Raw genomic sequence first — 17,003 nt, forward strand, 5'->3', positions numbered from 1 at the left:
TGGATGACACTTTAAAAGCCACATATTCACAAGTTAATCCGATGGCAATGTCCGAAGCATATCGTCTTCTTACACACGTTGCAGTAGTCAAACAGATCCTGGAAGAGGTAATGCCTGTTGGTGCACAGATGGATGAAGAAAGGAATGCAAGCATCTTCTATAGAATCGTGGTATCAAAAGAAAGAGGAAGCATCCATCCCCAAAGCTGGTGAACCTCAGTATTGTTGAGAGCTATCATCACGTCTCTCGATCTTGGCTCCGGGGATGGAAGGCTGGAGAGCAATGAGGAAATGTGCATAGAAGATGCTCACATTCCTCTTCTTCGTCCATTTGTGGGAAAATTATCTGCTTCGTGCTTCAGACATGGTCATCAAGACCATGCTCTCAGCCAATCAAGATATACCAGAAAGTCTCATCAAGACTCTTGCTAGCTGGTGTGGAAGTTCCTTGCAGCTCTCTTGCATCTCCAGAGGAGGATAAATAGGTTGCAGCTTAAAACAAAGAGTACAATTCCTTCATCAAGAACCATTTTCTTTGGTGAAAGCAGCTCCGCCCGGGCGATGTGGATTCCCACCAAGCTCAACCCAGATCATACAGCTACAAAGCACGTCTAGTCAGGATAATGGTCAGCTTGACCACTGGTGCAAAAGTCTCTGTGTAGTTAACTCCAGCTACTTCTCGCTTGCCCACCAAATGGATGTAAAGACCGCATTTCTGAATGGTGAGCTCAATGAGGACATCTACACGGAGCAGCCTGAAGGATACAAACTTCCAGGAAAAGCACAAGGTAATCTGTGGCTTGAGACAGTGGTACAAAAAGCTTGATGATTTTCTCAAGAGAAAATCAAGAGAGTGGGAGCAGATGCAATCTACATCACTGTCTATGTGAATGATTCTTTTCTTGCATGCAACAGCCAGCAGTTTGATGTAGGTTTCTTAGGTACTTACATGCTAGGGTGTCCAGACTCTCGCCGATCACACACCGGCTATTTCTTTAGCCTTCATGAACAAGAAACAGAGTGTGGTTACTTGTTCGAGCTGTGAAGTGGAGTATCTTGCTGCCAATGCGGCCTCCAAAGAAGCTATATGGGGTACTCTCCTCCAGGTCCTGCACATATTTATTGCCACGCAGGACATACCCTTACCAAACCTTTATCTGCGCCGAAGTTGTCCTCGGCTCTCGGTGTCAGCTAGAGAGGGAGTGTTAGGATATCTATGTCGTCCTGGGAGACACGTCCGTCTTTCATGTTTTTTCACAAATCAATTGAATCACAATTGGACATCCGCGCAATGTTATGGCAATGGCCAGTATCGCGATACCTCAGCTGTCAACAATGGATTCCTCCAGGAAGAGTGATATTTCAATATCAAATAAATTGGTTGTTTTATCAAAGAAAACTTCTTACCTTTTCTAGCTCTCTCATGCAACAGGTTTGAAGCGGATGTCCAAGTTCTAGAGGACACAACCTGGTTCCAAAATCCTCGTCAAAGTGACATGAAAGTTTCTTCCACAAGACGAGCATCTCTCAAGGACCATGCGGCATAAAGTCGAAGATCTTGTGCCGTTAGGCAGTGAAGAAACCATGGCAGTCCAGCCAAGAGTGTTTGTCTCTGGCATCCCATAGAAAAAAAACTCTCTGGCCTCGATCATCCTTCTGTTCTTGAGCAATGCCACGAGTATCTTCGAAACATTGACCTTGGACATTATTCACTGGGGGGCCAACTTGAGTCCCAAACAATTCATTCATCTAATCGAGCATGGCATTGCACGACGGGCATGGCGTCAAATGTCTCTCACGACAGCCAAATAACTTGGGCATACGCGTTAATAATCGCTGTCCATGACACGGTGTCTCTTTCGAGCATCCGATCGAACAGGTCTTTTGTTCGATCTAGCTCCTATTCCGGGCGAATCCCGCAAGCATCGCGTTCCACGATGTCACATTCCTCCGATCCATCGCCTCAAAGGCCTTGCACAGATGCCGGTTCTGGGCATACGTCGAGATGAGGATGCTCCAGGAGAGAAGGTTGGGTGACGCCATACCCGGCGAGTTTCCTTTTCGCTGCCACAGCACGGGAACGGATCGATCACGCGGCAGCAGATCCGGCGAAGAACCAACACGATCGCCTGCAGGCACCTGACAAGCTGTAGATCCGAGCAAGCTCCCCCGTCAGTGATCCTCGCCTCCCCATTGATCGTCCACGTTGCTCAAACCTCCTGTGACTTTGAGAAGAACTCGATCGATGACCAGGACCTCTCGGGTGGCAGGCGTCGTTGGCGCTGGTATAGGAGATTGCCGAGTATGTTTTGTGGCGGTGCTGAGTCTGATGGATGCGGCCGTTGCTACGTCTTCGATCGCATCCTGAGATCCAATTGATTCTCTTGGAACATTATGATTCTGGTGAGACATCTCGGTCACATTGACAGGGAAGGGCATTCTAGACTACTCAAACGCAATGCTCACAGCATATGCCAGGAACGGGCATTTTTATTTACGGAGACAACATTGCGATGGATAGAGATCCGGAACGTTATGTCATGGAACACACTCTCGTTTTGCTATGCGGAACATGATGATCCAATATACGGATTCACGAGGTGCAGCTTAACTATATCATCGTGGCATTCGCCCTCGGGTAGAGGGTTGACGTACTCTTCGATTGGATAATGACGGGGCTTCTTGATTGTTGCGGTCCAAGGGGACCGAGCTCTGCCGGGCATAGAGGCTCTTCCAGAGGATGTCGCTGAGGAACGCGGGCCGCGATGCTTCACGCGCCGGAAATCTCACTGCTCCACCGGATGCGGCAGCAAGAGATGGAGCTTGTCCTGGCCCTGGTCGCGGCACACCCGAATTCCAGGCGACCTCTGCAAACATTTCCAGAGAGATTCCAAATTTTTTGAATGAAATGTCATTGGTGATCCAGTCTCTTTGGTCAAGAAAATCTAGAAAGAGTTTACTACTTGAAGTTTCGTGTTGGAACTTCTCGTTTTATAAGTAGCTCCCAGTCGATCAAAACGCATACAATCTCCACAACTCAAACTCCATCCATCCATTCCAACATGTCACAGTTTATTATCTCGTTAGTCTTTGCTCTTGTGACGCTGTAAGCTCTTCATTCAATTTAAATGCTAAACACTAGAACTGTAGCTAATCAAAGTTTTTGCAACAAGACCTCGGAGGCTAGAAGTGGCACAACATTGACTGCCAATTGCTACAAACCAATGGCCAGCTCCAGAGGAGTAGCATCAACTGCTTCAGTAACAATGGAAGCAGCCTCAACTGTGGCAGAAACTTTGCTGCTTCATGCCAGAACATAGTCATCACCATCCTCCAGCTCTAATTGCAGGTGGCCAGTATCATACATGAGTTCTCATTAACAAGTGTGTGCAGAACAACAATGGATTCCTCCAGTGTTGTATTTGCAAGTGATAAGTTTCAAATAAATTGGTTGTTTCACACTGTCCATCCTTTCCAATATAAACCCTAGATTCCAAGAACATTCGGCAGAGGAAATTTCAAATATGAAAACACAACGGTCCTCTTTGCCTTTCCTCATGAGATGTAATCGAAGTACTTGGGATCGGAGGGGAAATCGTACTCCACTTTCATCTGCAACGTTTCCAGATCCAAAGGACCAATCAATCAATCGATCACGCATTGTAAAAGCGTCTAAACTCACCTTGCCTTCGTCCGAGTCGGACTGCCTCTGGGGGAAAACAACGCGCAAGTCGCCGTAGAGGTAGAACCTCCGCTTGTCCGCCGCCGCCGCTGCTGCCCCGGGCGTGCTTGGCTTCCTCGCCCTCGCCTCCTCTTCCTCCTCCGCGTTCTCTTCTAGCTCCCGCTTCTTGAGGGGCGCACACATGAATCTCATGTGAAGCGCGTACCGCAACACCGTTCCGGAGCTCTCCTCGAGCCTGGAAGCTTTGTCCTGCTGCTGCTGGAACAGAATCTCTCTTCCTTTTTCCTGCTGCTGCTCCCGGAATGAAATCTCTCTTGCTTCTGCCTGCTGTTGCTGCTGCTGCTGCTGGAATGAAATCTTTCTTCCTTTCTCCTCATCCTGCTGCTGCTGGTGCGGCTTATTCTCTGTCGACTGTACAAATCTCTCCTTCCCCGTGTTATTTTTTATGCTGCTGCCACTACTGCCGCTAATGATCCCTATCCTGTCCTCTACGCCTCCCAAATCGTTTGTGCCTTTCTTGTCCTCCTGTCTATCCCCACTACTCCCCTGAAATAGTCTGCGGCCACACGATATGTCGTCCCTCGTGACGCTTCGAGGCTTGCTGAGACTTCCCACAGTGGGTGCTAACGACAGCTTTTGCCGCATGAACGTCTACACAAGGCCAACCAAGAGCACATAAGCGCTAGAGCCTGGAGAAAAAAGTCACGCATAGACAGACCTTGGTTCCTGGTGGCATATCTGTCAAGTCATAGCTGCAGATGAATGTATGTACAGGGGTCTTTTCTGGATTGCTCACCACCTACAACCAATAGAGCCCTTGAGAAAACTAGGACACCTCAACGAATAAACACTTTACCAGTTGCACTCGGCCCCGGATTGGAACTCTGAAGCGGGACCCCTTCCATGCACGCGTCTCCTCTTTTATACAAGTGTTTGCCTGCTGCGATTTGGCTTTGGAGTCGATGATGTCAATAGAAGCGTAGTATAGCAAGCAACTGTCGCCGTCTATACACGAAACCGAGAACGGGAGCTTGCGCATCTGGGGAGACCAGCTACCGCCCGATACACTCAGCAGCGCTAGGAAACCATCCAGTTTCTGCAATCCCATTGTCAGAGAACACTAGGCCAGTAAAGGAGTAAATAGGAAAAGACGAACCTGACAAGACTTTCCAGCTAGAAAACGTCCAGACAGCAAAGACTCCTCAAAAGAACCAACCAGAGATCTTCTCGTCGGCAAACCATTCTTTAAGCAAGTTCCCAAACCTGCGTCGTGGAGCGCGAGCTTGTCATCTCTAAACTCGTAGTCATCGTCCAGGGACATGCTTCGTATTTGCAGCCGGTTTGATATCGCTGCCGGATCCCACATCTCCGTCTTGGTACCAGGATACCTCCGGCCGAGCGGTGACAGTGTGAGCATCTGAGCCACAGTTTTCTTCTTGGTCGGCGACTCCCAGCTCTTGTTGTTGATGGTGGTGATGGTTGTCTCTTGATTCTTAGTGCTCGAGCAAACATCGATGGAGAACTTCAGGCCTTGTTGGACGTCGCAAGCCCCGGGAATTGGAACGGGCGTGCTCACGCCAACTCTCCTGGAGAACTCGTATACGCATTCGTTCTTCACCTTGCATGGAAGCGCAAGAGCCTGCTCCTGTTCTTCCGGAGGAGCAACGCTCGTATTGTTCTTGACAGCGCTCGCGGTGTTGTCATCATCGGACGTGTAGTGGAGCAAGCCATCGTTATTTGGATCCGACAAGATGTCCGCGAGTGGAGAGATCTTCCTCCTGTTATTGTTCGTGGTGGTGCTGCGGCTGGTAAAAATTCCACCATCTTTCTCTGCCGTCTGTCGAAATCCTTGCTCTTGGGCCGGAGGAGACTCAAATCCGACGATCACTTTGCTGTTGGAATTGAATGTACCACGGATCCTCGTCGTCGCTGCTGCTGCTGCCGGGGAGAGCTTCTTAGAACCGAAACTTGTGGGCGATAGTGGCGGCGCCGGATACTCCCACACGCCACCACCATCGCCACCATTCTTCCCACCGGAATTGCTAGCTCTGGCCTTGGAATCCAGGGAATCCCCGTGCTTCCTCTTCATCTCATCCTCCGGCTTGAGCTGGACCCTCTTTCCCTGGCGCGAGAAAGATCTACGCGAATTGCTGGTATTGCCCGCTACGTGATGCTCCTTTTCTTCTTCCTCAATATTAGGACGCAGCAAACCCATCTCTCAAGCCAGTTTGTTGTTCTTGCGAAAGAAGCTAAGCTGCGCTGCGCAACCTAATCGGAGAAAGAAGAGATTACCTCGTCCATCGCTATGAGAATCCCGATTCGCGTTTGTCGATTCGCAAATCCGTCATTGCCGATGGGGAAGAAAGGGGAAAGAAAGAATTCCCAAAGAAGATCGCTCGCTCCCTATCTAGCCAATTGCGGCTGCCTCAATCCGCGATGCGTTGCGCGGAAGGGCGATCGCGCATCGAGCATCGCGGGCCGGCGCGGCGCAGCGCCCTCGCTCTCTCTGGCCTAGGGCACCCACGAATGATGATGGGGAATTTGGTGATATGGGCATGGGCATGGGCAGGGACACAAAGAACACACACTTTTGTGGCGTGGCTTTCAATTTTATTCTCATCTCTCATGGATTTTCTTTAACAAAACCGATTGGATTCTTTTTTTTTCTTTGCTTCTCTATGACAAGGTTAAAAGAATGATCGATCGCTAGAAGAAAATTTGTTCCAGGCTGCTAAGCACGAAAGAAGATCATTGATGCTCCTCCCACGATGGTGGAATTATTTTTATTTTTCTTCTCGCGCGAGACTTTGGTTGCGCGACGAAAATTTGAGTAGAAGTCATACGCTTTGCCTGCGCACACATAAAGATGGCGCTTGTCAAACCAGGGAAGCGTTCTTCTACCTTGAGTTACGCGGTGATGCGGTAGACTCTGGAGCCGAGATCCTCGACTTGGAAGCCGGCGTTCCCACAGTCGGCGAAGAACAGTGCCTCGTCCTCTTTTGGAATTCGTCGTCGCCAGCTCATGACAAAGCATGGCTTCCTCGAGAGTGGGAGCTTCCGTGAATCTCGATCACTGGCTAGTAGAAACTTGAGCGTTTTGACGAGATTCGGGTACTGCTTGACATCTGCCAGGATTGATAGAGGAATAAGAAAACGAAAATGTTTACGACGTACACAAGAGAATGTCGCTGGCGATGACCAACTCCCACGCCGGAGCATCTGCAGGAAATCGTTCGCCCCACGTATCTGAGCAAAGAGAAGTTCATGAGAAATACTTCGAAGAAAAAACTAAAAAACAATCAATCTAGCGAGTCAAGCTTTAAAGACTCTCGAAGACTTACGGCGGATATGAGGGACTGGAGCCATGCCATTGAGCTTGCAATTGTGCGCAATGTTCGCTTCGATCTCGTCGTCGTCGTAGTCACAAGTTGTGATGTCCACCGCGAGTGACTTCTTCAAGAAAATCGCGAGAGCTCCAGTTCCACTGTTACACACTGCGGGTGTCACAGACTCCGCGAGGAACACGAGAGCAGAGTACCTTCCAAGCTCGAGCACCCGACTGCCCTCGACAAGTTCCCTGTGCTCCACGAGCCACTGCGCAAAAATCGTCGAGCCGGGCCAAAGCAGATTCGCATTGACTTGGTGGAACATAAACTCACGAACTTTGAGCGTCTGGAAAGGGATCCATTCAAGTCAGACAAAGAGAAAGATGGTTTTTTTTCTTCAAAATAGAGCTCGAAAAAATACCATCTCTGGGAACGAATGCTCTCTTTCGACAAATCCAGCATCAGCTGGGAAACAAGGAAAACAAATTAAGTCAGCACAAGATCACAACTAGAACCTGATTCTTCGCCATCGCTGTCTTCCCGAAAGAGATCTCCAGCGCAAACAAACGCTGGATCCATTTGACCGCCTGGAAATCAAAGGCAAGGACCAAAGAAAAACCCTAGGAGGAACGATCAAGCAAAAGTATTGGAAATTCTTGGAAATCTGTGTTACAGGAGCAAAACACTCAAGATCCGGGGGAATTAGGCGCTGGCGGACTTGTAGTGGTAGAGCTTGCCTACCACATGAAGCGCCGTCACAAACCCTATGAAGCAGAGGCTCATCACGAGCACCATCGTCGGCGTGATCTTGAGCCCCGGCGCATCGTCTGTGTAGAACCTAAGCATATTTCCGCCGCTGCCCCCAAATCCTCCACTCCCGGACGAAGCGCGCCTCCGCCGGAGCCCAGATGCGTTGCCGGCAGCTCCGCGGGGGCCCGATCCGGCGCCTCCACGGCCAGCGGCCACCACCGATGCAGCTTGCTGACTCTGCGACGCGCCTTTGGCCATTGCTCTGTTCTGAAGAACCCTAAATTTGTAAAGAACCCTATAACCAGTTTATAGAACTTTAAGCCACGTGGCGATAAAGGAATCTGGCATCTTTTGCCCTTTGAGAGAGCCCTAGGAAGGAATGCTAGCGAGAATTTCCCAGTGGGTCGCCAAGGCCAGTGGCGGCAGGAGTGTGGCGTGGATTGTGAAGCTCAATGGCGGCAAGGAGCTCATCGGGCGGGACGATGGCGGGAACACGTATTTCCGGAAGCCTTTCGTCAATGATCTAGGCGTTTGTGAGTAGAAAATTTTCGGTTTTTCCAGTGTTTTCGAGCGAATTTTTGATCTGGGAATCGTTGCTTCCAGCAACAGAGAAGCGGTGGATGGAGTTTGCAGGCGATCCAGATCCCACTACCGTGCCGGGTATTTTTAACTTCTAGATTTGCTTGTTTGTTCTTCCTTCTCAAAGTTTCTCTAGTCGAGTGGAGTAGATGGCTGACTTACACGAGAAAGGATGCGCCGACGCCACAGGCAAGAAAGATTTTTTTTTCTTCACTTGAGATGATAATTCCTTTTTTCTTGTTTTGTAGGAGTTAGTGGACAAAGCTTTGTATCGCAAGAATGTGAAGATCAAGGCAGCATGTAATGTTGTGTGAAAAATGGTTTTCACTTTAACACAGGATCGATTGCGCAGTAATACAGAAGGAGGAAGAGAAGCGAATTTTCAGAGCCAAGAGCTTGAAGAAGGAAGGAGGTATGTTTGCTGGGTTTTTCTTCTTCCAAAACTCACAGAGATTTAAATCTTGTAATGCAGTTGATATGAGTCCCCAGACTATGGAAAGGTTTCTACGTCAGGTTTCATCACAGGGTAAATGCTTTCCTCTATGTCTATTGTTTTTCCTGTCCTTGAGTAACATAGCTTTCTTAGATGAAAAGAGCCAAGATACCAGTGATTGGAGCCCGGTAGATTCTTCAAGGTACCAATTGAATTGCACTTGCCTTGTAAAAAACTCACTCCTTGATTTGGTATAGTTCAACAGAGCCTTCAGGCACAGGCGACACTTTTGTGCCAGGGAAATGGCGACCTTAAATTAGTTTCGAGGTAAGAAAGATTTAAGGAATAAATAATAGATTTAATTATTTGTGGCCGTTTTTAGAATATCATCATTTAATTAGGACTTTTAATTATAGAAGGATAAGATATTTAGACATGGAACCCTGGCTACTCACCCCCCTCCCACTCTAACCCATTGAGCTCGTCGCCTAACACCTCACCCACATAGCTCTTAATTAAGTTTATCATATAGCCACTTCAGCCACCCTGGTGATGTTGTTTGGTGTGATTTTCAAAGCTATATACCACCTCATGGAATGCGAGCAAGAAGCTTGTTATATTCCCTTTGAGCTGGACTATGCCTTTTTAGCTTAGAATTATGTCACTTATACAGGAACTCATGATTGAGGGCATAGTTTGTTAAAGTTCAAATACAAAAAAAAATAGCCCAGAAATAATAAGATGCACCCTTTTTTTTAATCAATGGTATTTAAAGTTAAACATCCTTAAGTTTTAAATTTTATAATATGAATTTCTAATATAGTTTTGATTTATAATTTACCCTAAGAATAATTTGCTGAGCACATCTTATTCCACTACTAAAACCCATAGGATGAACAAACATCAGTACTGCTGTGCCTTCCTATACATTTTGAGATGTACAATCTTGTTCAAGACTTACAATGATCTGAACGAAATAAAGCTTGTCATTAGAAATAAAAAATGCATCCCAAGCACCTGGTTGTCTGTCTTCCCCATGTAATACACTCCCCTCCTCAAGACTGGTGGTTTTCGGATTGTACACTGTTGCCACCATTAGGGAAAGGTCACCATGTAGTCTTAACACATTCATCAAAGACCTTATACTGGAAAGTCCTGTCATTATAGATTAGCTTATGCACTTCCCACTCCACTTCTTTGTCACGCATTTCAGCAAGGTGGACTCCTACAGCTTCTTTCCGGTCCTCAAACAGCATGCTCTTTGCAACCTCAGCTTGTAGGTTTTCAAGACTAGGCTCCAAATAAAATTTCAGCTAAAATCACAGGTTTTTGTGAGATCTTTGGTAGCTAGGGTTTGCCTTCCAGACAGCTATGCCCACGAAACAAGTCCCTTTAGTATTTTGGAAGATCACGGATTTTGGGAGGAAATACACATTGTGGAGTCAGCCCCATTGCACCTCTTGGAGCATAACAATTGAGGGCTTGTAGAGGAGTCATGAGGCAGATGGTCCCTTAAGAGTTTTTGTTCTTGTTTTGTAATAAATTACTAGTTTAACTTCTAACTGATAAGTTATAAATTTTATATATATATATATATATATATATATATATATATATATATATTTGTGAGATATGGGAATAAATATGTTAATTATGGTTTAAAACTCTACTTAAGAATGGATGGACCAAATTCAATAGAAGGTTTATATACTATAATACTATAATTAGGGTACACAAAATAATATATAAATTTACAAACCTTACATTATCCTCCCCTTCGGAAGATGAAAAAAGAAGTCAGATAGAACATTTAGAAGTTTTGTTAAGTGATTATAGATTGCTAAAAGAATCTAAAACACTCATAAAACCACTAATACAGTTATTAACAATCATGATAGAAACAAAACCCAAAGTCATGACATAAACATCAATCGACTATAGAATTTCAATGAACTAATTCCAACTACCAAATGCTTAAATCCATTTCAAACCCATAACTTTGAACCAAATTACAAATGAGACACTACCTCCCAACCCTTAAGGCATTATAGCCTGTAGACCATAGAATATTCTTAAAATATTGATATGGTTCATATCATCCTTTGCCTTATGACCCAGCTATGAATGGTAGCCTCGAAAAGCTAAATAAGCCTCATATAAAAGGAATCCAAGGCAATACTGCCATGGAAAAAAGATGTGCAAACAACAATACCAACATCGCGACAAATAACCATGAAAGAAAGAAAGCAATATGGCTTTCTCACATGACAATATGGTCATAGAAACAAGAGAATGAGAATAAAACAAATGACTCAAATCATATAACAATATAGTTATAGAACTTAATTCTCCCTTTCCTCAGGAATGCCATCCAAGTCATAATGAAAACTTAAAAACACTCTCTTCATATCAATTTTAGTTTCCCATGTAGCTTCATCCATGGAATAACCATTTCATTAAACTAACAACTCCCTAGTTGTCTTCTAACATGTTTTAACCAATCTTTGAGCAAAAATATTGGCTAAATCAGCCTTCTTAGCATTAATCTTTGGGACCTAAATGATGAATTGATCCATGACATCACTAGAGTGCAAACACGCTTTAAACTTGTTTACATGGAACGTTGAATGAATTTTCGAACTAGCTAGCAAGTCTAAAGTGTATGCAAGATTGCCCATGCACCATAAAATTGTCCAAGACCCATAATACCATGGAAACAATTTAGTATTGCCACCTCCTTTTAGAGACTGTTGTGCATTTGACAGTTTAAGGAAAACTTTGTTACCAACTTTGTACTCTTGATGATGACAATGTTCATTAGCCACTCTTTTGTCTCAATCTTGAGCTTACCTTATGTTCAATTTTGCCAACTCAAGCTCATTTTGCATATCCTTTAGGAAATCACAAGTATGAGGTATTTGAACCAAAGCCAAGCTCAAACTCATGAGAGATCTAGGCTTATAGCTATATATCACTATAAATGGAGACATGCCAATAGTCAATTGATGAACACTATTGTGAACAAATTGAAGCAAAAGCAAGTACTTATCCCATATTCCCTGTTTAGTCAAATTTCCTATAAGACTTTAGCATATCGTCTAACAATTGATTTATGTGCTTTATTTGCCCAATTGATTGTGGATGCTCACCATTACTTATGCTCAACTTAGTCTCTAACTTCTCAAAGACCATTTGCCAAAACTTGGATGTGAACTTAAAATCTCAATTACTCACAATGTCACCTGGCAAACCATAGAGACTGAATAATTAGTCTATACATAATTGAGCTCATTTTCACTAAGAAGAAGTGAACCATCTTTGTCAAATGATTTACAACAACCAAATAACATCATTTCCTCAAAAGGTCTTGAGCAAACCAGCAATAAAGTCTATTGAGATCCTATTCCATTTATTCTCGAGTACATGTAAAGGATGATAAAGGCTAGTGAGCTTGTGATGATCAAATTTGACTGCTTGGCAGGTCAAATAACCATGTATGTACTTCTTAATATCTAATTTCATCCTAGGCTAAAACAAATGCCTCTTCACCAACATATATGTTCTCAATACCCTTAGATGCCCAATAATTAGCACATTATGACACTCAACAAAAATCCATTTGATGAGTTTGTCAATACAAGAAACCATCATATGTCCCTTCTTCATTAGGATTCCATCTTGTATCTCAAATGATGCAAACTTGTCATTATAGAGGTATCCCTTAACAAAACCTTCATGTGAATATGAGTGATAAAAGAATTAAAGTTAACAAACTCCTTAAGCTCATCCAAGAGATCATTAAATAGTTTTACAAATAAGATAAAATTTACCATCCTAAATAATGCATCAGCCACCATATTGTCACCTCTATGCTTCTATCGGATCTTAACAGACATTTCCTACAGAAACTCTTATCAACAAGCAAAGCGGCTTCGAAGATCACATGAGCCATACCGGTTTAGACCGCAAAATTAGTTTACTTGAGACAAGGAGTTGTATACTATAATTGCTACTATAAATGAATGGTGACATTATCTGTATGGATCAGATTTCCATGTGGATTCAAACCATCAATCTCTTTAGTAAGCAAGAGGATGCCCAAATTAAAGCAAGATGGCTTCAATAGTAATGTCACTTGCATTTGTTTTGACCACAAGAGGCTTCTTAGGATCAAAAATCTTTAACATAAGAGCAAAGATACAACATTGCTTCAAACATTCAAATGCCACTTGACACTTTTTGTCCCAACTATAAATAATAGTATGTTTAGACATGTTTTGGAAAAGATTAGTCAACGGAGTTGCTATTTCTAAAAAGTCCTTCACAAATTGTAATAAAACTCTAGCTATACCAAGGAAAGGAAACTACGGAGATCATGCACTGTCGAAGGTATATGCCAATCGACCATAACCTAGATCTTTGTGGGATCAACTCTTACTCCTTGTACTGAAATCAAATACCTAAAATATCCAATCTCCTCCAAGAAAAACTTGCACTTAGATAACTTTGAGTAAAGCTTGTTATCCCTTAAAAGTTGCAAAACACTTCCCATATGCATTTTATATTCCTCCATTAAAGAGTTGAACACTAGGATATAATCAAAATAATCAATTGTAAACTTTCCCAGATAAGGCTGTAGAACATGATTTATCAGTCTTTGAAAAGTTGCAAGAGCATTTGTCAAATCAAATGCATCACAAAAAACTTGTAATGACCCGTTCTTGTATGAAAATGTAGTTTTCGGAACATCCTCTAGCTTGACACTTATGTGGTGGTGGGTATGAAATGTGCCATTTTTGAAAACTGGTCCACCACCACAAATATCTTATCGAACCTTCATCATGGGACTCCCCCGAAGTGAGTCTGACGATACCTTTGCCTCATAACAATCTTCAAAAAATTTCAAGCACCATAAAGATGATTAAAAAATTCATTTACATGAGGGATTGGGAACATGTTTTTCACAATCCTATCATTCAATCCCATCTTTCTTTTTAACCATCATCATTGGAGCAACCTAAGGAAACTTGCTGATTTGTAACCACCCTTTCTAAGGTACTCAACAAATTACTTATTAATCTCCTCATCTTTAGCGGGATGTAAATTCTTGAATTTGGACTTTTCGAGAGGTCATTTAGCCTAATATTATTTAAACCCAAGAACACTTAACCCCAAATATCCTAAGATTTTTAACCAATTGAAAAACAGGGTGCAAGCTCTATTTCGTTAAAGTGGGATTTATTCAGTAAAATGGGACTAGGTACAAATTTTCAAGTATTTGAAAATGACGTGAAATTATATGTTTTTTGTCCAGGGGCTAGACATATCTGGGGCATGGTGACTAGCGCGGTGACTTTGTGTCCAGACTGAGTCCATCTGGTTGTATAATAAATCTCATTGTCAAGGTGAACAAGCCGAATCTGAAGCTAAAGAAGAGCGATGGCATGCGCGCACACACTATTTGTTTGTTCATTGAGCGTGTGGTGAGCTTTCCAAGATGAACGTCATTCCTATTAGCCAGACATATAACTTAATGGTGAGAACATTTAGATATTATTCAATGTTATCTTTTTCTAACGAATCTAATTGTGAAGGTGTAGCAAGAGGCATTGCTAGTCTGGAGAAGTCATTTAACTCATTTGACCCTTAGTGTATTTTCATGAAACTAAATAACATTCATATTATTAAGGAATTTCTCTAGTACCTTTTTTTTACGACATAGAGGCTTGCATTTCTTTCAAAGGTGATTTAGTAAAAGGCCTGAGGGCACATGCCATTCTATTTCTCAAACCGGTATTAAGATATACTAGTGCAAAGGGAAAAAGGTATTTGGTGATCAAGTAAATGGCATGAGGGCACACACCATTATAAGCCTAAGCGCTAGTGGACACCTCCTTTTTGGTACTCTCAGCAGTACTATCATCCTTCTCCGGGTCAATTGTTTTGCTTTGGATTGTTGTCTCTGACGTTACTGGGGCGTTCTCGATAGTTGTTAATGTTGCCGTTTGTTCAGAAAAATGATCACCTGGAGTATAGTACGGGGAGTTTGGAAGACTTATATATTCTACATCTTCACCTATCTCCTTCTCCGTCTCCTTTTCTACCTCACTTACAGATTTTGTGCTTGCCATAAGAATGCTCTTCACCCTAAAATATGGAGTTCGTTGTGTTATAAAAGGAAACCAACACACACGCTGCAAGGGAATGATGGTACATAAAGCACGTAAGCCCACAATATGGGTTTATGTGCCATTAATATGGGCCACACGCCATATTATTAGATTTATGCACGTGTGATTGGTAAATGCATATGTCACATCATCTTTGTTTTACCTCACACACTATATCAGGCCTAATGAACAATATCACATGTGCGCACATGCTATATATATGGAGAAGTATTATGCAAGGATAGAAAAATTCAATACATGATTGTGGAGAGCAATGGCATGAAGCCACATGCTAAATAACATTTTAGAGAAAGAATTAAAATAAAAACATGCAAACAGTACTGAGTGGACCAAGACTTAGAAGTGCACAATTGAATGAAGTATTTCTAATAAATATTTCACTCACCTCATATAGGAATGGCTACCACTCTCAAATGGCGTATCGCCTCATGCCATCACCTCGCAATTTGTTATAACAATCCGATGAATTCATATTTGGCTTGTTCACCTTGAACTTTAAGTAAGATTTGCTAGAACAACTAAGAATTTATACTTGTTATTTGTATCATCTCACCTAGGAATGGCGTAAGGCCACATGCCATCACGCCTCCTCTGATTCAGATTTGGATTGTTCACCTTGAAATAAAATACATTAGAAACTTAGTAAAGGAATATTAATGAATCTCACCTTGAACCCGGGTTATGAATGCTCTTGCTGCATCTCTTGCATGGTCTAGCAAGGTGATGGTGGCACTCTACTTCCGCATCCAACCATGCACAACATTATCCACCGATATGCTCATGCTGGGATCCCTTGGATTCAGCACCCATCTCTTTTCTAGGCAATCCTTCGTATATCCGGAACTTGGCTTGAACCACTCCACAGTTACATTGAAGGAGTTAGTTTCCACGTCCTCCTCTACATCAGTGATGCAGCGCCCCACCCATATCATTTGTTTTTTATTACTGGGTCTGACAAGCACGACCATTCCTTTGCAGACCTGTACTGGATTGAATGCTGAATCCGGCTTTTTGTTCCTCGGCCCACAATAATGATCCTCAACATCGTTATCTATCACTGCATTTCCAGAGGACATTGTTCCGCTACTATCTGGTGCTCTGGGTTCTGGCCAAAAGGACTCTTCCAATTCTTCATATACAACCGGCCCATTTTGGATAGCAGATATAATCTTCTCCCAGTATTCGAGCAAAGGCTTGCACCTCTGAAAATAGGATTCTCCACCAAACACCAACCCCCTCTTCCAGAAGGCAATATGCTGTCTAATCCCGGCCACTATACTTTCCTGGTCTTTGAGTCCATCCGGGTGCATCGGCCGTGGGGAACCCTGAGGAATCATAGGTTCCCCAGTTATGGGATCTCTATTGAAGAGTTCAATGCCGTCCACTGGCAGCCACACTATGTCCCATTCTCTCATCTTGTACCTCATCACTAGAGCATCGTCACGCATGCTGAAATGAAACTGAAGAGGCTTGGAGTGGCCAATCAGCGTTTCGGATCCGTCCCTGATGTAGCCTCTTACAAACCCCTTAAAGTCTGGAACCTCTGTCACAAGTGCAGCTTCAACAGTGCCTTTGATGCAATTTTGGAATTCATTGTAGAGTTGTGGGAGGGTGAGGACATTGGATCGCCGGAGGGACTTTGCCAGGTGACTGAACATGGCATCGACGTCTTCATGAGTGTGCCCAACCATGAGAAAGCCAAGTGTAACCGTTTCAAATATGCCTTTGGCAACAAGCATCGCCAAGTACGCGAAGACGTACATGTTTTTGTTCTCACTGCCAGCATTGTCTATTTGGAGCAGAAGATGGGGTGGAAGGCCACATCGGCCGCAAGAACTTCCTTGAGATTCTGCTTCGTTTTGATGAGGCTGTGCATTCACCGGGTGACCAGCCTTGTCGGAATGGCATGAGGCCTCACGTGATAACCCTACAATCTGACGGCCAACATATTCACTGGGATGGCATGGGGCCCCACGCGATACTGCAAGCCTTTGCTCCTCCTCCAGCTGAACCCTGTATGGGGTTCGATCGACAAGGGCCTTA

General features: G+C 43.8%; 4 protein-coding genes across 8 annotated transcripts; 1 reads left to right on the top strand and 3 right to left on the bottom strand.

The window, feature by feature from the left end:
- Positions 1 to 3,435: 3,435 nt before the first annotated feature.
- LOC9631294 lies at positions 3,436 to 6,261 on the bottom strand. The gene is made up of 5 exons (XM_002968414.2): positions 4,838 to 6,261; positions 4,538 to 4,777; positions 4,400 to 4,480; positions 3,682 to 4,332; positions 3,436 to 3,611 (listed from the first exon to the last, which is right to left on the bottom strand). The coding sequence occupies exons 1-5, from the start codon at positions 5,894 to 5,896 to the stop codon at positions 3,555 to 3,557; spliced, it is 2,088 nt and encodes a 695-aa protein (XP_002968460.1). The 5' UTR covers positions 5,897 to 6,261; the 3' UTR covers positions 3,436 to 3,554.
- A 13-nt stretch (positions 6,262 to 6,274) lies between these two features.
- LOC9650118 (methyltransferase-like protein 23) lies at positions 6,275 to 7,627 on the bottom strand. 2 transcript variants are annotated; one of them, XM_002968415.2, is made up of 7 exons: positions 7,523 to 7,627; positions 7,429 to 7,472; positions 7,220 to 7,353; positions 7,023 to 7,165; positions 6,856 to 6,927; positions 6,583 to 6,806; positions 6,275 to 6,531 (listed from the first exon to the last, which is right to left on the bottom strand). In XM_002968415.2, the coding sequence occupies exons 1-6, from the start codon at positions 7,584 to 7,586 to the stop codon at positions 6,589 to 6,591; spliced, it is 675 nt and encodes a 224-aa protein (XP_002968461.2). In that variant the 5' UTR covers positions 7,587 to 7,627; the 3' UTR covers positions 6,275 to 6,531; positions 6,583 to 6,588. The 2 variants fall into 2 exon arrangements, with proteins under 2 accessions (XP_002968461.2, XP_024529198.1); XM_024673430.1 differs by having other exon boundaries at positions 6,275 to 6,806.
- Positions 7,628 to 7,635: 8 nt separating this feature from the next.
- Positions 7,636 to 8,030, bottom strand: LOC9650119 (protein transport protein Sec61 subunit beta). Its single transcript, XM_002968416.2, has one exon. It carries the CDS (start codon positions 8,013 to 8,015, stop codon positions 7,710 to 7,712), a length of 306 nt encoding a protein of 101 aa, XP_002968462.2. The 5' UTR covers positions 8,016 to 8,030; the 3' UTR covers positions 7,636 to 7,709.
- Positions 8,031 to 8,097: 67 nt separating this feature from the next.
- LOC9650120 lies at positions 8,098 to 9,146 on the top strand. 4 transcript variants are annotated; one of them, XM_024673286.1, is made up of 8 exons: positions 8,098 to 8,290; positions 8,361 to 8,417; positions 8,473 to 8,525; positions 8,585 to 8,636; positions 8,689 to 8,748; positions 8,809 to 8,862; positions 8,923 to 8,971; positions 9,027 to 9,146. In XM_024673286.1, the coding sequence occupies exons 1-8, from the start codon at positions 8,137 to 8,139 to the stop codon at positions 9,082 to 9,084; spliced, it is 537 nt and encodes a 178-aa protein (XP_024529054.1). In that variant the 5' UTR covers positions 8,098 to 8,136; the 3' UTR covers positions 9,085 to 9,146. The 4 variants fall into 4 exon arrangements, with proteins under 4 accessions (XP_024529054.1, XP_024529055.1, XP_024529056.1 ...); XM_024673287.1 differs by having other exon boundaries at positions 9,035 to 9,146; XM_024673288.1 differs by having other exon boundaries at positions 8,931 to 8,971; positions 9,027 to 9,134.
- The last annotated feature ends 7,857 nt before the right edge of the window (positions 9,147 to 17,003 follow it).

Source organism: Selaginella moellendorffii, unplaced genomic scaffold, assembly GCF_000143415.4.
Source record: "Selaginella moellendorffii unplaced genomic scaffold, v1.0 SELMOscaffold_10, whole genome shotgun sequence".
NCBI lineage: Eukaryota > Viridiplantae > Streptophyta > Lycopodiopsida > Selaginellales > Selaginellaceae > Selaginella > Selaginella moellendorffii.